Source organism: Molothrus ater, chromosome 3 (assembly GCF_012460135.2).
Source record: "Molothrus ater isolate BHLD 08-10-18 breed brown headed cowbird chromosome 3, BPBGC_Mater_1.1, whole genome shotgun sequence".
NCBI lineage: Eukaryota > Metazoa > Chordata > Aves > Passeriformes > Icteridae > Molothrus > Molothrus ater.
Genome location: NC_050480.2, coordinates 44,528,961 through 44,555,412, shown reverse-complemented (window position 1 = coordinate 44,555,412; position 26,452 = coordinate 44,528,961). Strand labels below are relative to the sequence as shown.

The window sequence follows — 26,452 nt, the reverse complement described above, 5'->3', positions numbered from 1 at the left end:
ATGTCTTCAAAAAGCTGTTTGCCAAACTTAGCAGTTGAAGATGAGTGGTATGTGAAACTGTGCCTACCTCATCCTTACTGCTTTTCATGGTGTTTTCAGTAGGCTTCTGTCACCATTTCCCCATATTCTGGAGTCTGGATATAGGTCTTGTTGATTAAGCTGCTCACATTCTCATAAAATCCAAGTTAGTTAATATTTCTAGTTTTCTTTCTTTTGTTATTGAAAGTTAGTCTGCCTGTGAGGTTTAATTTAGATAATATTACCACTTCTCTTACACTAGAATTCAGATATTAAAAGCCTGTAAAGTGTTTGACAGACAAATTATTTATTTTCCTTTTGACTCTGTTTTCCTTTATTTTTTCAGGAAGGTTTTGATCAGGCTTTCATAGAAGAAGCAATTTTTGGACGGCTCAAGGATGACAACAGAGATGTTGTGATGTCTGCTCTCAGTTCTTTGGAGGTAAGTGGGTCTTTTGGCATGCGAGATTTTACCTGGTCTCCAATGTGTGTGTCTGGAAGGTGTTCTGTGTAGTTGTCTTTCTTGTCCTTGTGTTCCTATTGCATGACTTTTGTCCTTTAACAGGATAAAGCAGCACAAATACAGGAGGCTTGTGTTGTTTGCCATTTCACAAATTCCCCCCAAATCTCTGCTCCCTGATCCTTACCAAGGGGTAGGCAGTTAAAGTGAATTTATCAATTTTGTTTTTCCTTTTTTTTTAATGTAGCTACTGAAGCATACTTAAATCTTTGATTATTATTTGAGGCACACTTCCTGCTTATTCTGTATGTTTTTCTATAAAAAGGCAAGCTGCACTATCTGTCTTTTGGATGGAAAGTGGTGCAGTCACAAGACATTACTCCAGTGAGAGGTGCTCAGCTGAGTTTTTCCATATGCGAGTCATTTGGTCAGTTGATAGTGGCAAAGTCCTGAGCTCCAGCTCAGGTTTACTGGATAGGACTCTGGTATGCATTGTACTGATTGTTTCCAGCTAGAGTAACAGTCTCTCTTCATGGCTTCTGCTAGTAGTAGTGGAGAATATTATTAGCAGTAGTGGAATTGGTCTTGTGTGTTCATTCATTTTTGATCACCAGTAAACAGGAATAGAAGCACGTGAGGGCTCCTTTAAACTTTAGTGTCTTTTGTTAATGTGCCTTTTATTTTTGTGATCCAGATGTAATATAAAGTAAAAACAATTCTTATTTAATTATAACATATTTTGCATATTGTTTATCAATTTTACCAAACATTTCCACATTCAATAAATTCTCCATACTTTAGCTATCGAGAGGGCATACTGGGCAGCCTTACTACTTCTTTTCACCTGATAGTATTTTCATTTCATGAACATCAGCAGGAATGCAGTTAGTCATGTTTGACCTCTGTTCCCACTTGTTATAGCAGATGCATTTTCCATTGTGATGTGGTCGACTGTTTTGTATATTGTTGTATTTTCATTCATTTTTCTTGATTATCATTCAGATTTTCAGAGAACAAGTCAATCCAGAAGTAATAGTATCAAGTCTTTTGAGCATTTTCCAGAAAGCTGATCTTTCAAAGGATGGAAAGTGGTATGTTTGTGCTTTTTTTTTTTCAGTCTACATTCTTTCTGTACAAATTAATTTTTTTTAAAGTAACTATAAAGAGTTCTTTAAAAACTGTGTTTTTCTGCAAATGCTTTTTGTTATGCTGTCTATGCTGAGTTACAAGAGAGATGTCCAATTATTTTCATACCATTTCCCATTAATTCCTTATTTGTTGTTACTGCTGTTTAGATACAGAAAATCACCATGGAGAATACAGAACAAATCAAAGAAATGTTGCTGATGTGCTTGAGTAATGTATTTTCAACATGATTTGTTCTCTTTCAGGTACAAGGTTTTGGAGCAAGCAGTAAAAATTTTAGTCAAAGAGGAGATTTTGAAAGAGAAGAAAGAACTGCTAGATGCAGCAGTAATGCAGTTATTACCTTTTATGATAATCACTAATGCAAATTCAAAATCTGCAGATTGGAAAATGGCTGTTTGTTTGTCACAGTCTGATCTCTGCTCTTTACATCCTTTACTGAAAGGCTGGCCAGAAGGTAAAGCATTCCTTGTAACTAGTTTGATAAGGGAAAACTTGTGGCAAGTTAGGACCTCATCCTTATTGAACCTAAACACATATTGAAGGAGGCAGGCTGTCACTATCAGGCTATCATGCAGTAACTGTGAATGGATTTGGGAAAAACTCTTTGAAAAGAGGTAGAAATTGTTTAGTATGTTTCTGACTCATTCTAAATATTATTGAGTCACCAGTATGTTAATATGTGAATTTTATACCTAGATTATTGATTTGATTTTTTTTTTCCCTTGGAGTAGCTCTTGAAGAGGCAATTAAATCTACTGAGCCTGCAGAGTTGGTTGGAGCGGCCAATGAGAAAATGATTCTTCTACTTTCTGGAAATTTGACATCAGAGGACCCTTCCTTACTATTGCAAATGGTAAGTATACCATGTCAGCCTAACCTTAGAGAAGTTTTACTTTTCAGGTGGTGACTGATTACTTTTCAGGTAATTAAACAAATGTGATATTGAAGAATTTTGCATGGCTGCTTTAGGCACTAGTATGCTATCATCAAGCTGCTAGGCAAATACATGTATATATAAAAATTATATCTATCTATGTCTGTATGTATTCATGTATTTATGTACAATTTACATATATATATATATATATATATACACAAAATACCAAACCATAATACCATCCATGTAAAACCAATTTCTTCCTTAACGTAAGGAAAAGAACTGATTACCTTTTTTGACAAATGATTAGTGTAACTGAATTCGAGGAATTTTTACTTTAGTAAAAAAAAAGTTCTAGAGAGTAAGCAGGTATACCATTGGGTAGTTCATAGAAACTGATGTTTGTGCATTACAAGGTTTTAAAGAGTACAATTACAGCAGACAGTAACTTTTTACCTATGATAGAAACTAAACAGTATTACAACATGTCTTGGTTTAGAAAGGCAGGTGTCTGCTAAGGAAGGCAGGAGCCTCCCGTGAAATGGAAAATGTAAACCCCCTCCCTCTGAATTGTCATAAATTTGAAATTAAGGGGCTCTCAAGCAAAAATATGGGAGCAGGTTTAACAGTTCTTTCTTGGAGAAGAAAATTTTAAAAAGATAAAATAAACAATGCAGTAAACCAAAACAACACTGATAGAGTTAGAATACAAAATGTCACCCTGTTGGTCAGGGTGCTGGTAGCAGTCCAATTGGAATTGTGGCTGCAGCCCTCCTGGAGTGGCAGATGTGGTTCTCTTGGAGCAGTGATCCTGTAGAAAGGGTGTAGTCTTCTTCTGAAGGTCTAGTGGAAAAGGCAGCTGCTCCTCTGGGAAATCCAGTGCAGAAGCTGTGCTGGTGTTCCAGAATCTCAAGACTATATCCAGGTAGGAATGCTTGGCTCCTCCCTCTGGGTGGAGCATCTCACAATAAGATGCTCTAGTTCTTATCAGTCATGCAGTGACATTCAATAGCCTGTTATCAGCAGATGTCTCCCTGGAGGGAGGATTGGTTGTGGAAGAGATATGGTAAACTGCCCACTTAACAGAAGACAGCTGCCATACAGATGGCAAATAGAATACATATGGCTTGGCAATCTAGGACACACCATTTTTCATTTACATGTTCAGTTTAGTCAGAGGGAAGTCCCACTCTTATACTGATTTTTGTTGTCCTCCACTCTTTTTTCCTAAGGTTGATGACCTGATACTCGTTGCTGAAACAGAATCTGACACTGTGAGACAGAAAGTAACTACTCATATAATTGGTGCAATTCTTGTTCAGCGCTGCTGCAATGCACACATAAAGGAAAATTATCTTCCAGTGGCTATCAGAGTCTTCCGCTTCTTGGATAAAAAAATTAAGAATCTCAGAACTTGTGAACCTGCAGAGGTAAGATGTAGACAGTGTGGAGAGGGCATTTTCTTTGTACTGAAAACAGTATTAAGAAGGTTTTTAAATTGTTTTTACTGAAGACCAGGTTCAGAAACTTGAAGTGAAAAATCTCACCTTCATTTCCTCTCAGAGCAAAATCACACACTTGGCAATAGTGCCATTAAGAATTACTCTAATATTTTATGTGTGTTTCCATTGGAGTTTTCTTGACTTATTTTGTTGAGACACAGCTCTAGGGTTTTTTTCTGTGTGTAAGAAACCCATGTGAGCAGGGTTGTGTTTCTCTGTGTTCATCCCTTCATATACAAACGCATAGTGGCACATGGTAATTATTTATTCTGACCTCAGGTTATTCCATTAATGATTTTTTTTTGTATATGCAAGTATCTGAAACATAGATTATTTTTCTGGAACAGAGCTAGATGAAAGTGTTAAACTGACTGTCAAAAATGCTGCAATTCCCAATCCCTTTGAAGAGATATTTTAGAGAGACTAATATTTTACTCTTCTGTTACCTCATTTATGTACACTGTAATTATGGTAGAAAGAGCTAGCATAGGTTTTAAAACTGCAGATGCAAGTTGCAATGTAAAATCAGAAATGTAATTCACTCCATAAGGATATCTCTTTGAAGGTTGGAAATGAAATATTGCTGAATTTTAATGCTAAATTTCTGGTTTCTTTTGCATGGAATTGTGACAGAATACATTAAAATTGATTTTCATTCACAGGAAACTCCCCTAAGCTGGTCTGTTGAAACAGTAGAGGACACTTTGGTGCCTGAGGACTTGTTAATTGCATATATAGAAAAGCTCAATAGTGATGAGACTGCTCATGCAGAGGAGTCAGCTCTGGTTCTGTTCTTATTGAAAAACTTTATTAATGGCCTAAAAACTCCCCTGGCCTTTGTAACAGGTAGGTGTTAAGATTTTGCCTGCTGCTTACACCAGTGAAAAAGGAAAGGTTGTTTTTTTTTTTTCCTTCAGAAGTTGTTGGAATCATGGAAATGTTGCTTCCCTAACTTTCTCCTTTGTTACTGACATATGTAAAGATTGCTTACTTGTGAACATGAAATCAACTAAATGTATTATCCTCTTTTAACTAGAGATGTCTGGTTTCTCCTGGTTTCTGAGGGTGTTCCTATGCACCTGCTGTGTCTTAATTATAACCTGTATTTTTTAGAGAAATATTGCTGGAATCCTGAATCTCTGAAGCAAGATAGCCAAGACTACCTGCACCTCCTTTTGGGGCTGTTTGACCTGCTTGTCAGTGGAGCTAGTGAGGGAAGCAATGCTCTTCAGTACAGAGCATTGATGAATCTCTTTTTCAAGGTATTATTTTTGCATTTGTTGCTCTGAATTATGAGTCAGAGTCATGAACTATTTCATGATTGTATTACCTTTAAGGAAAACTGAGAAAAATGGTCAACATTCATGCAACACTGCTTGTGGCATTCAAGTACTGTGAGGAGATGGAAGTGTAAGCTTCACCTGGGTTACTTAACCCTAATTAAATGTAATAATAGAAAGCTAAAGTTAAAAAACAAAACAAAACACAAATGTACTAGTGGAGGCAAAGATGAAAACAACACTGATTTGCAGGACAAGATCAAGAGCCTAAGTTTGAGCAAAAAGTTTTTGTTCTATCTGGTAGCAAGACAAAAGTTGCTCTGTAAAATTTGGTAGTGTTTATATACAGAAACTGGAAGGAAAACTTCTAGGAGAAATTTTGTGTTTCCTTATTACATCATCTCATGATTTTTCACATGCATATGTAAATAACATCTGGCCTTGTATATACATGCAGCATTTACTCAATAATTTTTCTTCCCAAAAGACACTGTTTCTCTGTTTTTGTGAGACAAAGTTCTCTTTCAGTGTACTCCTTTGAAGTGGCTGGGGTGGTTTATCAAATATTTTCAGGAGTAGTTTGCCAAATAAATTAAAAAAGTGCTTTTTTCCTTTTTTTTTGTTTTCCATTGTGTTAAATTTAAGGTGCATCTAGAAGATTCAGATGTTCTCTTCAAATTCCTTTCCATTTTATGGACTTACAGTTATAACCTTTCAAATCAACTGAACTATGAAGTCAGTGCAATGCTACAGACTCAGGCTCTGTATATTGGCTATGCACTGCTTGAATCACAAGCAAACCAGAAAAAGAAACAACTGCTATCACCATCATCTCCAGGTAAATTAAAAGAGTATCTGTCTGTCTGTCTGTCTCTCATCTTAGAACTCAATCACTGTACTTTTTAATTTGTGCAATTATACAATATTTTATACCATGAAGGGTATCTCAAGTTATTTATGTTCAGCTTCCTTTGCTGAGACAGTTCTCTCGCTGATTCACTGGTGCAGTTGTAAGTCCAAGCTTGAAGTAAGCGAAGTCACTTTTTTTTTGATTTTATAAGCATTAAAGGAGCACAGGGCTGTGCTGAAGGAGTCAGTTACAGGACATTACTGTCTGTGCAGTCTCAGGGTGTGACAGTCAGTAGCAATATATGAGCTCTGAGCTTAAACATGAGTATAAGGACTGTGATGAAGTTCAGAGTCATGCATCTGTGAGACTCGTATTGGTTTTGTGTACCTTAAAGGTTTACAGTGAAAAGACACAACTTCTTAATTCCAAAGTAACGTTGATGCCTCTTCAGGGACAGCTACAGTAAAATTTTCACCACTCACTTTACTCTGTTCTTTTCCTCCTTTCCTCATTGTTCTTGCAGTGGTGATATCTTTGCTAATTAACTTGGGTAGTCCTGTGAGTGAAGTTCGAAGGGCTGCTCTCAACTGCCTCCATTCCTTGAGAGGAATAAAGGAGTCTCTGTTTCATCCTGTCCTTCAGCATTTGGAGCAAAAGACAGAAGAGATTGTATCTGACCCTACATACATAGCACAGGTATTTTTTTAATTTAGGCGTACATTAATGCAAGTTTTGTCTGCTGCTGTGAGCTTCTATCTCACAGAAAAGAAATCAATTTAACCAGGAAAGTTGTCTTTGTATCCTATAGTGGACTGATTTATAATTTTTTTAGGAACTATAAAAACATTCAGGTGATTTATTACATGCAGAGAGCTGAGAACATAAGAGGCATTAACAGTGGTTTATTTCCAGATGAAGAACTCTGCTTATATATAGATGACCGTGTTACGAAAGCATCAAATAATTGTTCTTTTAAGGCATTTTATTGCAAGAAAATAATTTTCACTTTGCTAATGAACTAGATTATGGGAACTCTATTTGAGGATCTTGAGACACAGTCAAAACAGAAATCCCAGAAAAAAAAATTGTTGGAAGCTTTGGAAAACATACTTGATTGTGTACAGAGCCGTATTTTCCCATCATATATTGCAAGAAACTTAATGAAAATTCTTCATGAAATCCATGGTGAAGTAAGTGCTGCCTTTTGAGTTTTTTTATGGATTCTGCACTTGAGTGAAATGCTGAAATCACATATCATTTAGTAATAATGCTGTTAAATAATTCCATAATGTATTAGATTATTAGGTATTGACACCTCCAATAATATGCAGTAAAGCTGCAAAGTAAGGTTTAATGAAACATAAAATGTTTGCATGCTCCTTCTGGAATGTAATGGCTGTAGAATTTTGCATTGGAGTTTTAAAGAAACTCCTTTGATATTACAAAAAAATACTGTTTCAGAAGAGATTGTTACAGAAGAAATGTATAACTTTGGTAAGTGAACATTGAGTTTTCTGTACAGAATTGCAAGGTATTAAATAGTGACTGTGAATTTCTTTTATATGTATTAGCCTAGTCTCATCTAGCATATTCAGAATTCTCGAAGTGCTGGAAAATAGGACTTCAAAGTTCAAAAAATGAATTAAGTTTGAATTTTTATGTTCTGTTCAGTTTATGTGTCTTGAAAAGATTATGAACTGCATAGAGGAGGTTAGTTGTTTTGCTTCACATTTGGGTTTTGTAGAAAACAGCAGTCATAAATGGGTTGGAAAATTACCTTGCTTCTGTACTTTGAAATAAATACTGTTCTGCAAATGACAATAGCGAAGGAGCAGATGAGCAAGTACTTGGGGTAATCTCATATTATGCCTTGTGAACAGCTGCTGCCTGAAATACTGTGTGCAGTGTGGTCCAAGAGAGGGGATGCTGCAGTAAAATGAAGCTGTGCTACTGGAAAGTTGTTAAACTGAGAATGGATAAAAACTCCTGTTATGCATTTTCTCTGTTTGCAGATGGTTCTCTCTCACCTCTTGCCTCTACTAGACCGTCTGCTAGAGAAGGTCTTTCACAAAGCTGAGGCAATGTTAAAAGATGAAGTCATTCTCCTGCATCTAATCCTTGGAAAGTTTAATGAATATTCAGCAACCCTCCTGTGCAAGAATCAGAAAAGTCTGGATTTATTTATCAAAAGTCTGCATGCTGCCAAGAAAATATATGAAGAAATTCCACCATTTCAGATCACAGCACTTGGGCAGGTATGGCTTTATGAAATACCTTTTATTTATTTTATGCTTAAAGCAGCTAGCAGTGTTTGAGATTGGATTTACAAGGGCTCTTTCAGTGTGGAGGAGTCCATAGCTTTCAACCTGTCTTTTTTTCACTACAAGATTTCACGTGTCTTCATACTATCTTTGAAACATCTAAACAGACTGAAAAACTTGAACTCTTAAAATTATCAGAAGGAGATATTGCTGCTTGCTCTATTTTTTGCATTTTGACAAGCACAAAATAGCAATACTGTATTTGCTTGCAGATGAGTTCCTGTATCATTACAGATACTACTGTTCCACAGGTTTTAGGCTTTTGTCAGTCAGGCAAGAGCTTTACTTAATGTTTTTCATCTGAGGAAAAATTGTCAACAAAATACAGAGGTGAGAAATAGTTTAATTTGAAGGAAGCTACAGATTCGGGCCTATATTGGCCAGGTGTTGACATGTCCTTCCCAAAGGCTGGCAACAGCAAGTTTGTTCCCCACAGCAGTCAGTTATGAGAAAAATTTCAGAAGTCAGTTTGTCTGTTGGATATATCATGTGTCAGTGATCTACATCTTTTTGTGTATGTTCATTCCTGGATATATACAAATATGTAGTTAATATGCATTTTTTGCAGTACTGCATGAATGGGGTGTGTCATACAGAATCCAACATATAGTAATTCAACAACTTGCAATTTTGTTACCCTCTTAAAGTAAACCTCTCTGCATCTTTTTTTCCCCCTTTTGTAGATTACAAAGCCGTTCTTTGCAGCTGTGTCAGATGGGATGGTGCAACAGAAGCTACTAAAAGTATTGTTTGACTTACTCTTAGACTGTAAGAACCCACTTTGTGCCCAGACAATCAGCAGTGTGTTTAAAGGGGTAAGTGGCAACCTCCAGAAATATGTTTAAACCCATTGCAGTGTGATTTTGTGTCACCTACATTCAGTAACACTTGTTGTTTAGGTCATTTATAGTGGGAAAGGAATGGAAGCTTTTTGTCAAAGAATAGTGTTAATAGCATGAAAATTTTGTTAAATGACTGCTTTTAAAAGATGTTTCTTTCATAGCCACCTATCAGTCACTTACTACACGAAGTGAATGAATGCAGCAGAAGTCACTTCTTTTCTGCTGCACTGATTTTCATTTTCTGGGAATATGACAGGAATATGTGGATTATATACCCATATGTGCATGAAAGGGATGTGTTTTTAAAAAAGGCAGGGCACAGATATGTGATGTGACAAATTGTTCATTGGTGCTTGCACTGTTACTGTTTTGTTTCAGATTACAGTGTGTGCTGAGCAGATTGTCAAAGAACTGGAACCTCCTGAGAAAACCAAAAGTCTGGCCACTGTTCAACAGACTAGAAGGCAGAAAATGCAGCAACAGAGGTAAAGTAACTAGAAACCCACAAGTATTATCCATGCAGTTTGAAAACACGAAATGTATGTCTTAATACTTTGCATAGTTTGCACTGAAAACACAAGCAAGCATTTCTTCTTTTCACAGTAAAATAAATCCAAGCTACTTTTGGCATGGGAAAACCAACTCATGTTGCTGTTTGAGAGCTGATGGAAATACAGTCAAAATATATTTTAAAATCCAGTATATTTAATGTTGACAGTTGCTGTTATAGAATCTTGACACACTTCACCAAGATTCTTTTTTGTTAATGGTAAAGTTAGTTTTAAATATAGATGCATGGACAAATTACATACACTTTGCTGAAACCTAACAGATGTTCGTCAAAATATTCATTAGTTGACTGAAAAACAGTATTTTGTTTCCAGTAAGGTGGTAATATAATCACTAATTTTTAAATCTTTGTCCTGTTTCTTCTCTCTATTCTCATTAGGAACTGTTTTACCCACTGTACTTACTCTCTTTAAACATTCTTTCAGCCATACTGAAACAGGATAGTGAGTTAATTTTTCTGATTTGACCGGGAATAGCTTTTCTAATTTTCCTTCACTTGACCATTTTGAATAATCATAACCAGTTAGATTGATGTGTCTGTAAACTGTACCTGTCACAGTTTACAAACAGACATACTCATACACCCCCCCCCCCATTGCCTGCATAGTCAGTGTGTTAATCACTAGTATTTCCAGAGAAGCAAGTTTCCTGGATGGCAAGCAGATCATAATTTGGACATTTACCTGGCAACAGTTTTTTTTTTTACCTCCCCACTTCCAGAAGTGTTTCCAAGAAACACTTGTTTTTTCAAGTTCAGTCTGAAATTTTTTTGTTATTTGTTTAAAATGTGTTGCTTCAATCAAAAGCCCACACACTGCCACCCCTCCAGGGAGCAGCAGTAAAGGACATACAATCCCTATGTGAAAGAAAAATTGTCTTTTTTTAGTGGTGTGTGTGTGTTTCCTGAAGCACTGTAGCATTTGCTTTGACAATCCATGATTGTTTGTCCTGTCTTTTTAGAAAGCCTCAAGGTGCAGAATTGGCACCAGAAACAAGGCACTCTAGCTGGCAGAGGGTGATGCTTATTCTGGAGTTACTGCAGCATAAGAAGAAGCTTCGACATCCACAGGCATTGGTACCTGCACTTTTCAACCTTCTGAGCAGGTAAAACAGAGCCTGGATCCCTCTCTGCTGCAGCAGACACCCTAAACATGGAAATATGGGCTACTGGGTCTGTGCTTTGTTGCCATGTCTTGTAGTTTAGCTTGTCTTTTTCAACTGAACTTCTTTTAGGCCAATCAGGAGGACGAGGGGAATGGGAATTTACGATTTTTTTCTCTTTGAAACAGTAAGATTTTTACCTGATGCATAGCTTCTCTTGTGAAAACTTCATTGGGCAGAGGGTTTGGGATTACCAAGAAAGATGACACCTGTCCTAAAACTGGGATAATTGGCAGAACTCGTGTCTTCAGCAGAGCTACTATAATTCTCTAAACTTTGAAATTCCTCCCAATACATTGTGGAACAGTCTTAGTCCAGTGTAACCTAAGGAAATTAATGTTTTTCCTGCCAGCCCTATATCCAGGCACTTAGGATAAATTTATATAGATTAGGTGTTTGTCTTTTTTTCCTTATGACTTGCTTGTACATAGACTAGCAATTATAGTCCAGGTTATACATAAGTTTTTGGCAGTGCTTTGATAAGTGTCTTTTATTAGACCAGTTGATGCATTTGAAAACAAAAAAAAAGAAACTTTTGGCAAAGACTTTTTGGAAGCCTCCATTTAGAATTTATGTGGAATTAAAATTGCTGTTTCTTATTTGTGTTTTAATATGCAGTTTGGTTACTTATTTTTGCGTCTCTTTTTTTTCCATGAATGTACAGGTGTCTGGAACGCACGGCATCGAAAGAAGAAAATATGGAATATACGAAGCAGCTGATCCTCAGCTGCCTGCTGAACATCTGTCAGAAATTGTCATCAGATGGTAGCAAGGTCCCAGCAGGTACAGACTCATCTCTTGGTAATTCTCTCACAGCTCAGCATTAAAACAATGGTCTCAACTTGCTTTTCTTCCTCAGTCTACACTGTTTTGTTGAGGAGAGGGGGATTTCTCTATGAGGGTGTACAAGTTTGCCTTCCTAATCGTTTTTTGTAGGTGCATTAGGTATGGTTTGCACGCTGAAAACAGTGCTTGAGTGTACTTTTTACTCCTACGTGGCTGACCATTGATGTGTTAATCAGTGAGTATTTTTACCTGCAGATATCCTGGACAAAGAAAAATTCAATGTGGAACTGATAGTTCAGTGCATCAGGATTTCTAAAATGCCCCAGACACACCACCATGCTCTGCTGCTCCTTGGTGCTGTTGCTGGAATATTTCCTGTAAGTAACACCTGGAATTTATGTATCGGCTCTTGTCTTTGGTTTCCAAATATTGGGTAGAGTGAAGAACATACAGATCTGTTCTGTGGGGAAAAACTTCCTGAAAAGGAGACAGAGGCAAAATGGGCAGGTTCCCTGCTCTTTTAGGGCTTTCTGTTCCATTTTAGTTGAAAACAAACCCTGTCTTGATGCTTTGGTCACCGGCCATTTGTGGCTCACAGTGGAGTGCAGCAGAAATGGAAGCAGCTTTCTGACACCAGCCCTGCCTGACCTTTCCACTCTGGTCAGAGTTCTCATGCCTTTCTCTTCTTTTGCCTTCTTTTTTATATAAAAAAGGAAAACACCTGACCTGTTAGCACATGCATTCTTACAAGTTCCTATCTTGTACAACACTGAAAAATGAAATTGTAGTTGATAATAGAACTGAGTTGTTCTGATTTTAATTGACCAAGAAACAGGACTTTTCTTGTATGGACTGAAATTTGACTGTACACTGTTCTAAGATTCTTTTGTTTTGAAACTAAGCCAGCAAAATGTATCCAGGTGTCTCAAACTCAGTTTGCATCTTCATATTCACCTCAATATTTTCTCCACACATTTGGAATTATAGCATGTTTTCTGAAAGACAAAACTGTGAAATCTTTGATATATTTTGGAGGATTTTGTGGTTTTATTGTTTGGGGTTTTTGTTTCCATCTTTCTGCCATCACCAGGCATTTATTTTACATTAATATTGGCTCCTAAAAAAATTTCCAGGGCAGAATAGAAGGAAACATTTTGTATTCATTTAATCTCACTTTTAAAATCTAAAACACTTCTTCCAGTCACTAAAACTAAATGAAAAATATGTCCATAATTTATTGCTCTAAGTCTGGCTAAATCTAGGAAACTAACTTTTGAGCTAGGTGACACCTCTAATCCAGCCTTCTTAAAATTGTTTACTGTCATTACAGTCTAGGCCCCAAAAAGCCAAAAATTGAAATTAGCGTGGTTAGTTTACACTGTATGATTGTAGATATTGCAGATGTTTTACAGATACAAAAAAAGGTGGGTGGGAAAATCACTGGAATCTGTGCCACACCCACATTTGTGCTTCTGCAGATTTCCTCATAGCTGGTTTTATATGTGTTCACCTGGCACTGAGTGGAAGGATACAAGGTGTTTTATCACACTAAACTCTCAATTTCCACTCTCTAATTACTTGCTTAGATGTGTGTCTTGGTTTCTAAATAATGTTTGGTACTCTACCAATCACACAGCAAGTAGCATTAAGGGACAATATGCATTTAAAACTCATTTAGGGAGATTTTGAAAGACAATCATGATTCTTTTTTTATTTTTGGGCTTTTTTTTAATAGGAATCTAGTGTCATTTGTGGGAATGAGAAACACCTCAAGGTACAGCAGCAAGAACTAATTTCATCTGTTCTTTTCCAGGATAAAGTTCTTCACAACATTATGCCCATTTTTACATTCATGGGAGCAAATGTCCTGCGTCTGGATGATACCTACACTTTCCAAGTAATTAACAAGACAGTGCAGATGGTTATTCCTGCTCTTATACAGGTACATTTGTCTGTTTAATGGACAGATTATTAATTAAGTAACTTTATTTAGAATATTGGTGGTAGAATAAGTTCTCACCTACTCTAGGATTATTTTGATAGACAATAAATTGTATGTAATATAATGTAATTCAGACTCCTCTGTCTCTGACCAAGTTCATCAGAATGCTGCTTCTTTTCAGTCTTGAGTTTCTGCACTTTGTAAATGATTTAACCAAAATTACCACAACTATATGTTGAGAGGTCGTGAAACATACTTTAAGTTCAAGCTTTTTGTCATAAAAATAGCAGGCAAGTTCAGTAGAGGAACCATTGGAAGGAAGAATCTGGTTATTAGTCCTATAATATGTCATGGTCATAGGAATAATAGATGTGGTCTGAAAGAAGTGGAAGTGCTTTTATTCTTCCTGCTGGTGTTTGTAGGGCCTTTCTTGATTTTGCCTGGACCTCTTAGGTAAATGACTATCAGCCAAAACTAAAATAGATCCTTGTTTTTCAAATCAACATTTTCTTCAGTCAGATTTCACTTGCACCTAAGAAATCTCGATTCTGGATCATAATTAGATTTAAACATGAAACACGATGAATAATGTCATGTAAAAATGAATTGAGGAAACAATGGTTTTGATAATGGGCTGAAGATTTCCTAGACTACATTTAATTGTATGTGTACACATTTTTCATCCTTCTATATCTTCATCAGTTATAGTTCTCTGTTATATAAAAAGAGAGACAAATAATTTCTTTATTTTTTTCTTTAAAACCTTTCCTAGCAGCCCACACAAGTTTCTGTGACAAATTATTTGTTGCACACAATTATTTCATGTGGGAAGAGACTAATGTTACTTGAGACCGTGTAGCCCATGTATATTATTTTTCCTAGGCCCTTGAATCTAAGACCCTAACTCAAAGTTTTCTGAAGGACGTGGCTTTGCTTTTTCTTGAAAATGTCTTGTCTGGTTTTTATTCTTTTTTTTTTTCTTCCTTTTTTTAAATTTTATTTGAAGCATCTTCCTTTAACACTGCAAAGGAGCTGTATGATTACAAACTTTACTTGGGAACACTTATGTTTTCCTTGAGGTTATGCATTTGGCAGTGCTGTTGTCTGGCACGTAGAGCTTTCTCTTATTTTCTGAAGTTGCAAGAAAGGCCTTGTACCTACTGCAGTAACGTGTCTGAGCTGCTGTGTTTGTGCCCAGGCTGAAGACAGTGACTTGTCAGAGTCCTCGGGAAGCGTGGAGGAGGTGGTGATCAAGATCATTCGGGTGTTTGTGGATGCCCTGCCCCACGTGCCGGAGCACCGGCGCCTGCCCATCCTGTCCCAGCTGATCACTACAGTGGGAGTAGACAAATTCCTCTGGGTTCTCCTGGTGCTGCTCTTTGAGCAGTACGTGACCAAAACTGTGACAGCAACACCAAGCACAGACAAGGTTAGCAGGCTGAGGGGTCAGCTTTTTCCCTGAGAGCCTGATCTCTTTTCTTCATGGTCTTGTCTTTAGGAAGGTTCCTAATAAGCCCCAGGTTATGCTGGAAAAGGTAGTGAGCTCTGGATTTGTGCTACAGCAGAACCTGATGGTGATGTTGGCTGTGACTTGTACTGCACATTCAATAGTGTTATGTCCTGGGGCCTGAACAATAGATTAGATCAGATTGTATAGCAATCCTTGATCTGAAGAGCTGATAATCGAATTATGTAGTGCTTCAGTAGTAATGAAGTTGGTTTTTTCCCTTCAGTTGTGTTTGTGAAACATGATACTGGTCTTTCTCTACAGACTAAGATGAAAACCCTATTAGGTTTTTGTGTAGGCAGGCCCTGAGATTAGGTGAAAGCATAGTTTATGGGGGAAACAGAAAGAATTATTAAAGGAACATTGGTGAGAAGATAGTCTTTGCTGCAGCAGTTTAATCTCTCTCTTTACCCTCTGGAGGTTTGTTCTCTCCAAGGGCTTGCTGCTTTTACCACTGGTGTTAATCCTGGAAGTGTCCAGCTCAGCATGGCATTTTCACAAGCTCACTGAGGCATTTTCAAGTATTTTTATTAGTATTGATAGAGATATTCTTTCCTAATCCTTGAAATATTTCTTTTTTTCCTGAACCATAAACAGGATGCTGTTCTGGAAGCAGACACTGAATTTTGGATATCCATCTGCTGCGAATTTAATGTACGTTCTCAGTTCCAGAGCGTGATGAAGATAATCCAGTATCTGACAGAGTTGCCAGAGAATAAAGAAGGTAACCACAAAACAGACAGCAAATGCATATAAATCTTCTGAATATAAGAGAAAATGGGTAGTGGTTTTACACTGAAAAGGGATAGATTCAGACTAGATATAAGGAAGAAACTTTTTACTCTGAGAGTGGTGAAGCACTGGAACAAGTGTCTCAGGGAGGTGGTGGGTGCCCCATCCCTGTCAGCGTTCAGGGCCAGGCTGGATGGGGCTTTGAACAACTGTAATTTTACTTTGTTTCTGTCGTCAGAAATGAAATATCTTTTATTTTTTGATGCAAATTTGTTTTGTCAATGTCTTCAACAGATGATCCTGGGACAAAAAAGTTAGCGTGTAAGACAAAGCCGAAAAATCAGGAGGGGCAGCTCTTTAATGTGGAGTCTCACTCCGACAAACAACTCCGGCATTTCAAATTCTTGTCAGTCTCCTTCATGTCACAACTTCTGTCCTCTCAGAGTTTTGTGAAAAAGGTAATAATGGCAGGTAATTTGCTTCTAGACTGATCACAGTAAGTGTTTGTGCCATATTGTAATAGCTGAGGTGTAATTTACTTTTTAGTATGACTTAATATTCAAGGGGGGGCATTGTCCAGTGTATCGTGCTGACACCTTTATTGGCACAGTTTTGAAACCTCTCAGTAATGTTATTTATTTTTAATAAGGCTTTTCCAGACAGTCTCCATTTATGTGACTGATGCATAGGTAACCAAGTGAAATTCTGGTCCCAGTGTATTCCCACTGGCTTTATGGAGCTTGGGATTTCACTCACAGCCTGTGTAACTCCAAATTCAGTGTGGGATTCATGCTGTTAATTGAAAAGACAAAATATTATGCATTTCAGGCTCTGACTCTAGCAGGTAGACCCAGTTTTTCAGCTGAAAATCATCCACCAGCATGAAATGCATTTGCTATTGTGACTGCATTGCCCAAGGGTCTCAGATTTCCTTCTAGAATGATGGCTTAAGTACAAATATAGGGACTCATAATTACCATGTTAGTGGACATTTGATTCAAAAAAAACAAATTTGTGAATTCTGGCATTTCAGTTTAATGAGAGGAGGTAAGTTTCATATTTTCATTCTTGCTTTTTAAACCAGATAGTTGAATATGAAGAACCAGAAGTGCTGCAGGAGTTGGAACAGAGGTATGCTTTAAATATGCCCTATCCTATTTTTAGCTTTTACTGCAACTCAGGAATATCTTTAAGTATAGTGCCATTAGAATATCTTTTACTCTAATGATACTGTTTAAATGTCCTCTGTAACAAGCAGTATTTATTATGTACAAGTTACTTGGTTTTGGTTTGTTTTTTTCTTTTAATGGAATGTGAAACTTTTTATTTCTGAAAGATTGCTCTCCCCAATATGCACTCTTTTTCTCTATTTTTGATAGAGGTTATTTGCATGCTTGGCCATAACTGTCATGCTATTCATGTCTGAATCACTAAAGGAATTCCAGATTTTTAGCAAAGTATATTGGTTCATTGGTAGAAAAAAAAAATTAATCATTGTTCACAGGTGCCTCTCTATTGGTGTAATCAAAGATCATAGTTGTAGCCATTGTGCTGTAAAAGCCAGTGATAGGGAGATTGAGGGTTTCTTTTGCAGAGGCCTAACTTACATGTTTGTTCCAAGAGAAAAAGGGTGTAAGATTTATTTAAATGCTATGTTCCGTGAATGCTCATTTTCAAATTTTTCTGTTTAATTTCCTTGTATTTTTGTTGCCTTGTAAGATTTTATGTTTTCCAGTAATAACAATGGACTTCTTTAGTCTCCTTGTTACTTGCTGAAAGTTACTTCCTTTCTGTCTAGGCTGTTAGAAGAAGTTCTTCAGTACATAAATACTGTGGCATCTTCAGTGGAAGGAAATGTGGACAAGCCAACGGCCAAATTTTGGAGGGTTCTGCTTAGCAAGTGCTATGATATGCTGGATAAAGTAAGTCTCACTAGCCCCCATGTTAGCACTGGGACATTGCTGCTTTTGCTTGTTAATGTGATTATAAACTTTGTAGGGTTTCTTGTTGCATTAGTACTACATTTCATTGGATGGTCTGCAGCCTGGTACATCAATGTTTAAACGCAGCTAACAGCCTGAATAACTAGTGATAACAGCTTCTTAGGACAAGCAGAACAAAAATCAGGAATGCTTGTTTCCTTTAGTTTAATATTCTACTGGCTGTAAGCAGTCATTTCACTATGTCTGGTGGAGAAAAATGGCTCTTGGCAGCATTTCTCACTGTTAACTCACAAAATTACTAGCTAACGCTGTTGCGTATTTCTACATGAAATTAAATCCTTACACTTTTCATCTTACTATTTTTTCTGATTAGAAATGTATTTGTAGAATTTGAGTGGCTATCTTGCTGGAAGTTTTCTGTAAAGCATATTCCAGTTTTCATTATGTACATGCAGAGGGCATTGGCAGAATTTTTTTGGCTAAAGAGGGACAGAGCTCACGAGGGTAGACAAAAGGACTTGCTGAGGAAATCTCAGAGCTAGTGGATAATGGCTGCTTAGCAGCCAGTGAACACAGACTAGCTGGAACCTGCTTTATTGTTTTGCATGCCTCAGATACAGCATTGCTGGCTTGTCCCCTCTTCTTTGTTCTTGAAACCCATGAGTTGAACAGAATCTTATCAGGAGGCTGCCATGTCACAGTGCATGCAAAAACATTTATGGTACTGTTTTGTTTGTTTTCTCGTAGGTCAATGCCTTACTGCCGACAGAAACCTTCATCCCTGTAATTGGGGGGCTGATGATGAATCAGCTGCCGTCGGTGAGACGCAAGGCCATGGACCTCCTGAACAACAAGGTGCAGCAGCGCACCAAGTGGCAGAAGAGCCAGGTGAGGCAAAGGGGTTAAACCCAGTTCCTTTAGCAAAAGTACCCAGAGAGAGATTGATGTGCAAGCGCTTGACCCCCTGTAAAGATGGCACATACCAGTGCCAAGCCTGGCAAGGGCTCTTGAGCAGTGACATGAAGGCTACCTGCCCACAGCTACCTTGCAGGTCCTGAGTTTCTCACTGAATGTCTGATGTGTGTGTTCTCCTGTCCTCTCAGATCCTGCAGCTCTTAGAGCTGGTTCCTGAGCTCATTGCCATTGTCAAGTGCAGAAGAAAGGAGGAAGAAGAGGAGCAAGCCATCAACAGGCAGACTGCTTTGTTCAGCCTCAAGCTGCTCTGCAAAGGTTTTGGCACAGAAAATCCAGCGCCATTTGTGCCTGTTCTGAAAACAGCCATTGATCTCATTTCTTCAGAGAAGGAAGAAAAAAATGTGATGGGAAGTGCTTTGCTCTGTATAGCTGAGGTCACCTGTACACTGAAAGCCCAAGCAATACCTCAGCTTCCAAGGTACTGTTGGGCTCTTCTTAACAGAACCAACTGCAGCAGGAATTAGTTATACCAAAATGCATTACTGAAGGAATGCTGATGAAAGCAGTCTGCCCCTGTGTGTGTTTTGTGCAGACAAGATTAAAAGTATTTCTAGTGCTTGAGGGTGCTTTGTGGTCATAGAACTAAGAAACTAGTGGGAAAAATTGCAAGACTTTTATAATGCCCAGTAGAGTTCCTTATGGAGTCTGCTGCTGTCACTAGAGAGGCAACCTGTATGGCTTTAGAAAAATCAGACCATAGTTGGTATTTTTTCTGTAGAACAGATTGCATTTAAAAACATGACAACAAGTACAGCTGAAAAACCTTCATGAAAAACCTTATTTTATTCTCCCTATCCAAGAAGAATCCAAGTATCTAACTTGTTCCTTGTAAAACTTTTTCATTTCTTTACAAATACAAGTCTCTTATTGTCATTAAATCTTTAATTTAAAGACAGGGCTTTGAGTAACCTGATAGAGTGAAAGGTGTTGATCTAGATGATCTTTAAAGATTTCTTCTGATCAAACCATTCTGTGATTCTAAATCTAATATCCTTCATTAGCTTCAAAATAAAATATGACAGTGAGCCCAGAATACTGAGCTTTCTCAAATACGTGTGTAAAAATTCTTGTGAAAATTGTCCTTGCAGGCTTAACAGATGGATTTATTGGATTGGAAACATACCTCCAAATGGTCAGTTATTTCACATTTCTCTGTTTATGTTTGGTTATTCACAGACTGATGCCAGCACTCTTGAAGACTTTAAAAAGTAAGAAGGAGCTGGTCTCCAATGAGATTTACCTGCTGAGTGCCATCACTGCTCTGCTAAAGGTTGCAGAAACACTGCCACACTTCCTTAGTCCTTACCTTTTGGAGTGCCTGTTGCAGGTGAGCTCTGTGACTCCTACAGGTGTGTAAAGGGGGGACAGGACCTTCCCAGATCCCAGAAGAAGCTGTAGAGATTACTTTTTTTCTCTGAAACTGAAGTAAGACTATGTGCCAACTTTGTGAAAGCTCATAACCACTCTTCTACTCACTTTCTTGTGCAGGTAACTCAGATACAGAACCTAAAAGCATCTCCTTCTCCTCCCTCAGATAGGTTGTATTTTTCCTCTTTGAAAAGGGAGGTGAATCACAATAAATCGTTCTGTAATATTCAGTCTCCTCAAACGTATATCTGACACTCTTGTGGGAGTCATTCTAACCCTCTGCTGCTGACATGGGCATTTTTCAGTGTTTGTCTTCTGAAGACAGTGAGGCTTTGTACAGAGACCTTAGCATAAGGTGTTCCAAGTGGTGCAAACAGCAAAATTCCTGTCTGACATTTGAAGCAGACAACTACTATAAAGTAAGTTCTTAAGTTGCTAAGTAGGCCTAACTTTTGTTGGAATTCCTCACAGGTTGTCCGCTTGGAAAAGATTGTGGCCGAGTTCGGTCCCACTTCCCAGATCAGTGTCCGTGTAGCAGCACTGAAATCCATCCTAGCGACGAGGCTGGCTCCCCGAATACTCCTGCCTGCGGTCACCAAGTGTTACAGTGAAGTGCTGCATACCCGCAAGGTAAGGGCTTTTTTCATCCTTCAGTACTGTGATAAAGAAGGAGGAAAAACAAAGAAACAAGCAGGCCAAAATTTGGTTCAGCTGTGTCCTCTCCCAGCACTTTGGCCACCACCAGCCTGCTGGTGTTGTGGTTCAGCAATAGCTAAAACACCGCTGTGTGATCAGCATTGCTTTGGTCACAGATCTAAAGCACAGCACCACGTGAGCTGCTCTGAAGAGAACTGGCTCCATCCCAGCCAAATATGCCATAGGCTTTATATTATGATCTCTGGGGTTTTCTGTCCTGCTGCAGTGATTCAGGAAAGGTAGATCAGGAAGAGATCCAGCAGTTTAATGTCTTTTGCATGTTAGATGATGAACGCTTGGGAGATCATCCTATTCATAAAGGACTTCATTTATGTGCTAGGAATGTGAGTGAGTGAGAATTTTCTCCAGTATGGCAGAGGGTATGAAAATGTTTTTCAGGAATCCTACTAACTTAAGCCCCCAAAAGTACAGGGAAAAAGCTTATTTATTTTATCAACAGTATTTCAGTGAGTAAATGCATGAAGTATATAAATCCAATTCCCTAGTTATGTTTTTCAATTACTGTCAATATCACAGTTGCCTTTGCATTGCTTTGCTTTTGTTTTGGCAGAACTGCCTGGGTCCTCTTATGAACATTTTGAAGGAGCACATTACTGGTATGGAGAAGGAGCACCTGATCTCCCATCAGCCTGAACTGACAGCATTTTTCATGAAAGTCTTGGACTTCCGAACAGAGCATGCCGAGGTAGCTTGATTGGGAGGATGAGCAGCAGCTGCACCTCTCTACATGCCCAATTGCATCACTTGTTTAAGAAAAGATTTGTAGATTCCATTGTACACGTGCTCTGAAATTCTGGGTATCAGATATTCTGTTCCACATTGGTTTTATGGTGGAAAACATGGTAGTTAAGTATTTAGTCTGAAATAGACAAAATTAAAATGTGCTTTGAAAGCTCAAATTCTTGCATTTCAAACTTAGAATTATGTTTTCTGATTTTTCTAGGATGATTTAGAGGAAGTTGGTAAGATAGAGGCTTACATTATTGACTGTCTAATCAGCATGGTTATGAAACTTTCCGAGGCTTCTTTCAGGCCCCTCTTCTTCAAGGTAAGAAGTCTAAATATAATTCATCTGCATCAGCATGTTTGTGTTTTCCAGTGCACAGACACAGGAAACAGCTAATCTGCCTTTCACTTTCAGCTCTTTGATTGGTCCAAAACAGAGGCTACCCTAAGAGACAGGCTGCTGACATTCCACCGAATAGCAGACTGCATTGCAGACAAGCTCAAGGGGCTCTTCACCCTCTTTGCTGGTCACTTAGTGAAGCCGTTTGCTGAGACACTGAACCAGGTCAACATTTCGAAAACTGGTAAGTTGTCAATTACTGGCTACAGAGAGGCTTAGTCTTGATTGCTGAGAGGCTAATTTTAATTGCAGAAATTTTAGTCTTACAGGATTTATTTCACAGCACACATAATTCATTTCTCTCTTTTTTCTTCCTGTGGTAAATGAGAAATCTTTCTCTGATGGAACCAAAGGATGTTTTTCATCCATGGGCATGGGGCTGCTATTACAATGTTGTGACCAAATGAAAATTTTCTGTGTCAGCCCCAGTGAGTTCCCTGACTATGAAATTGTATAGAAAGAAGGTTTCTCTTTTTACTTTTTTCTTTTTCATTCATTGACTTCTCTTATATGCAGCCTGGTATATCTATACTCCTCTGCTTTCTTGGGCAAAAATAGGTGTTATTTTTTTCTGTGGGAAATTTTGCCCATCCCAGTTGTAGTGACCTGAAGAAATTCTCCATATCCACAGGTATGGCCAAGCACTTCTGTAGCCAGTGGCTATTCTCTTTTATTTCCATCAGTAGCAGACCTGCTGGGGCAGTAGCTCAAAGGCAGATAATGTATCACATCCACTTGATTGTTCTGAGTGATAAGTACATAATTGCTATGGAGTACATCCTGTAGCTACATTGACAGACTAGCAATGTTTCTGTCCTGCAGTTTTGTGTGAAGTTTTGTGTTTTCATATCATATTGATGATACTTTTTTTCTTCTCCTTGACTCGTGTGTAGATGAAGCTTTCTTTGACTCAGACAATAACACAGAAAAGAGCTGTCTACTCTTGCAGTTCACCATGGACTGTCTGCACAAGCTCTTCCTGTTTGACACCCAGAAGTTCTTGAGTAAAGAAAGAGCAGAAACCTTGATGCAGCCTCTGGTCGATCAGGTATTGACAAACAATAGAAACAATTCATAGCTGATTTTTTTTTTCCGTAGTTAACAAAAAAAATCAGATGTCAGTCCTCTCTCTTAACAAAAAAGGAGGCATTAGTTCATCACTTTTGGGCCACAGACAGTATTGATTTCTTTGCCTAAGGCTCTCAATTACTGACTTTTTGTATCCTTTTTTTAAATATCTTCATTCATTAAGGTTCATGCATGTTTACTGAGCTCTTGCAGACCAGTGCACTCCCACTGATGAGCTTTGACTTAATTCTTGAGTACCTACAAGCCAAAGCTATAGAGCTTGTGGTTTTGGCTGGTTTATCTGAGACTGGATCTGTTTTACTTCCACAGCTAGAAAATGTGCTTGGAGGAGATGAGAAGTTCCAGGAAAGAGTGACAGCACACCTGATACCCTGCATAGCTCAGTTTTCAGTGGCAATGGCAGATGATTCTCTTTGGAAACCACTGAACTACCAGATCCTGCTGAAGACAAGGCACAGTTCTCCTAAGGTTGGGAGCCATCAGAATTTGAACTGGTTTTCTTTGTCGTGCTAGAAAATGGGAACAGTGCTCCCAAAATCAGAAGTGAATTAACCAAGTCATTGCTGAAATAGTAGCCTAAATTAAAATACTGGTGCTGTACAACAGTATTTCCAAGTTGTAGAGATGGGTGCAACATGCTCTTCTGCTCTTATAGAATATTAACCCCGATGTTTCCGGGTGTGTCGTGCCTGGCCTCGTCTAGCCCTAGCTGCTGGACCAAAGGTTGCAGCCTCAGAGACACCTTTGGCCAGCTGGATGCTGCAGCTGGGCACTCGCAACAAATCCAGGCAAAGTAGGAACTCAGTTTACCTCTGGTGGAAAAGGTTCAGGCAACAGTGAAAACAGCGGATTCTATCGTAGAGTCTTAATCCAGAGTTTTATTGCAGCATGGTAGACCTCTGAAACAGCTCCCAATAGAACCCTGGTCCCATGGTCTCATCCCCTTTTAAGCCCCGGGGACAGGGGGAGGGAAGGGACAGGTGAGGGCCAACCAGGTGTGAGGACGGGAAGGCTCAAGGGATACAGACGCTTGGACAGGCCAATGAACCCAGACCAGAGGAGCATCTTTTGAATTTCTGCCAACCACACGATGCCTTGCTGGAATGTTAAGATTGATGGACAGCTCTTAGCAGGAGGGCAAAAGGGGGAGGGGAAAGGTTGGCACACCTGAGGGGCTGGGATAGGTGAAACAGGAAATCACACTGCAACATGCTCTAGCTGTAAGCAGTTAATATTCCATGTCTTTTGTGCTGTGAGGTTTGGGCTTTTTAAAGATTTGGTATCTGTTGGAATAAGAGATATTTGTTTGTGTACGAAGACAGGGGCACTTTAGAGGGGTAACGGGAAGACAGTTATCAGCTTTCAGACCTGTTCAGAGTTTTGTCAAGACTCTCCTATTGACAGGTTACAGAAATCAAGGGAGTGTACTTGGATTTTTCACAGTGCTGAGCTAAGCCCTGATAGAGTGGAAGTGGCATTGTGACAGGAAGTTAAAATCCATTGTATCAAATAGCTTCCAGCAACATTACCTGCTTCTTACAAACTGTTCTGTATTTGCCATTATCTTAACCAAGATGTTAGTATTCAAATTAGCTTAAAACTGCTTCCCTTCAGTAGTGAAAGATTATAACCTTCCACAATGAATGGAAGGAAGGCAGGGGTGGGGGAAAACAGGAAACTATACTGTAATGTTTGTTTCCTTACATAATTGTTTTGGTTTAGGTCCGATTTGCCGCCCTGCTTGCGTTGATAGAAGTTGCACAAAAACTGAAGGAGAACTACCTGGTCCTGCTACCAGAATCTATTCCATTCTTAGCTGAGCTTATGGAAGGTAATGTTCTAAACTGGCATTCATGATTCATTTCAGATTCAGACAAGCTCATTGTTGTAACTGCTATAAATCTTATGAATTTGTATACGGTAGCTTATACTGTGCAAAATGCAAACCAAAATGGATTATGTCAAACACTCATGAAGTTCAGTTAAATTATGGTGGCTTCTTCAGTGTTGTAGCCTTTGCACATCTCCCCATGTGCAAGTTTTAGATCACTGTTAGTAGAAAGAGTTTGCCTAGTTCAGTGACAAAATATTCCTTAATAATAATTTCAAATATGGTGTTTGAGGATGGTTCTAACCTTGATGCTGAAGCCTTCCTTGGGTAGCCTTGTAATTCCTGCTCAATTTCTTTTTCTAGATGAATGTGAAGAAGTTGAACAGCAATGTCAGAAGACAATTCAACAACTGGAAGTCATTTTGGGAGAACCACTCCAAAGCTACTTCTAATTTTATGCCCTTAATTTTCAAATTTTGTCTGAATTGTGTTAGCTTTACACATTCAGGTGTTACAGGCAAACTGTCATAACAGTTTTTATCAGAGACCAGATTTTAACTTTTTAATAAAATATTTTAAGAATCTGGCTTTATCATTTCTGGATGGACTGGGGACTTTTCTTATGACTTTTCCTTAACTGCTCTTTTCTTATCAGTGGGAAATTGGCACAGGCTATAAACAAATCCTGAATGACAACAGGTGAGACTTACTGAATTCCACTGTGCTCAGGGCGTAGTTACTGTCCCAGTGGAGGGGCTGTCATGCTCCAAGCCTGGTCCTCACTGGACCAATGCACTGCAATCCTGAAAAATCTGGTTTTTTTCTGTCAGCTGTAGGGAAGTAAAAAGTATACCCACTGAAGATACTGAAAAATAAGTTCCAAGAAACTATGATTCATGTAGATACTAAATCTGTTTTACAGTCTTTAATAGACTCCTACTGATTAGCTGAAGTTCAAGAATAAATTGCTTGCTATGATAATGGATTTACCCAAAAAATTATTACTTGTTTTGCACCATGAGGTGCTGGTTCATTAAACTGGTACTAAGAAAGGCATTCAGACTCTGTAAAATAGGGTTTAAAATGCAACAGGGTAAAACTGGCACTATACAGAGGATAATGTTATATCCCATTGGGTGCTGGGAATGAGCCTCTGTCCAGGGTGCAGCATGACATGTAGGTCCCATATGTGGAAAGATTACCACATCAAGCTCTTACAGGATTTTCTTAAAACTGTCAATTGTGTTTGCTGTCAAACAAAAAGGATATTCCCATGAGAACATCTGCTGAACTCTCAGCTAAAGGCAAGGACACACAAGTGGTGTTACTGCCATAAAGAGCTGCCTACCAGCTCTCGTGTTCCAATGAGTTTATGCTGCAGCCAAGGGGTCTGTACAGCACAGCAC

General features: G+C 38.4%; 1 protein-coding gene across 1 annotated transcript in view; it reads left to right on the top strand.

Moving 5' to 3' along the window:
• The window catches only part of HEATR1 (HEAT repeat containing 1), a 35,767-nt gene extending 10,139 nt beyond the window's left edge, over positions 1-25,628 (top strand). Inside the window, exons 12-44 of the mRNA XM_036379473.2 lie at positions 365-460; positions 1,481-1,569; positions 1,870-2,081; positions 2,359-2,480; positions 3,737-3,934; positions 4,669-4,852; positions 5,120-5,268; positions 5,932-6,124; positions 6,660-6,832; positions 7,159-7,326; positions 8,149-8,391; positions 9,141-9,272; positions 9,678-9,784; positions 10,830-10,973; positions 11,695-11,813; positions 12,072-12,193; positions 13,630-13,758; positions 14,957-15,187; positions 15,863-15,989; positions 16,292-16,455; positions 17,082-17,128; positions 17,796-17,919; positions 18,688-18,828; positions 19,044-19,333; positions 20,092-20,242; positions 20,755-20,913; positions 21,551-21,685; positions 21,944-22,048; positions 22,142-22,310; positions 23,020-23,174; positions 23,525-23,683; positions 24,938-25,046; positions 25,410-25,628. Coding sequence (XP_036235366.1) covers positions 365-460; positions 1,481-1,569; positions 1,870-2,081; positions 2,359-2,480; positions 3,737-3,934; positions 4,669-4,852; positions 5,120-5,268; positions 5,932-6,124; positions 6,660-6,832; positions 7,159-7,326; positions 8,149-8,391; positions 9,141-9,272; positions 9,678-9,784; positions 10,830-10,973; positions 11,695-11,813; positions 12,072-12,193; positions 13,630-13,758; positions 14,957-15,187; positions 15,863-15,989; positions 16,292-16,455; positions 17,082-17,128; positions 17,796-17,919; positions 18,688-18,828; positions 19,044-19,333; positions 20,092-20,242; positions 20,755-20,913; positions 21,551-21,685; positions 21,944-22,048; positions 22,142-22,310; positions 23,020-23,174; positions 23,525-23,683; positions 24,938-25,046; positions 25,410-25,498 — 4,935 coding nt within the window. The 3' untranslated portion in view covers positions 25,499-25,628. The remainder of the gene's footprint in view (positions 1-364; positions 461-1,480; positions 1,570-1,869; positions 2,082-2,358; positions 2,481-3,736; positions 3,935-4,668; positions 4,853-5,119; positions 5,269-5,931; positions 6,125-6,659; positions 6,833-7,158; positions 7,327-8,148; positions 8,392-9,140; positions 9,273-9,677; positions 9,785-10,829; positions 10,974-11,694; positions 11,814-12,071; positions 12,194-13,629; positions 13,759-14,956; positions 15,188-15,862; positions 15,990-16,291; positions 16,456-17,081; positions 17,129-17,795; positions 17,920-18,687; positions 18,829-19,043; positions 19,334-20,091; positions 20,243-20,754; positions 20,914-21,550; positions 21,686-21,943; positions 22,049-22,141; positions 22,311-23,019; positions 23,175-23,524; positions 23,684-24,937; positions 25,047-25,409) is intronic.
• Positions 25,629-26,452: the final 824 nt, after the last annotated feature.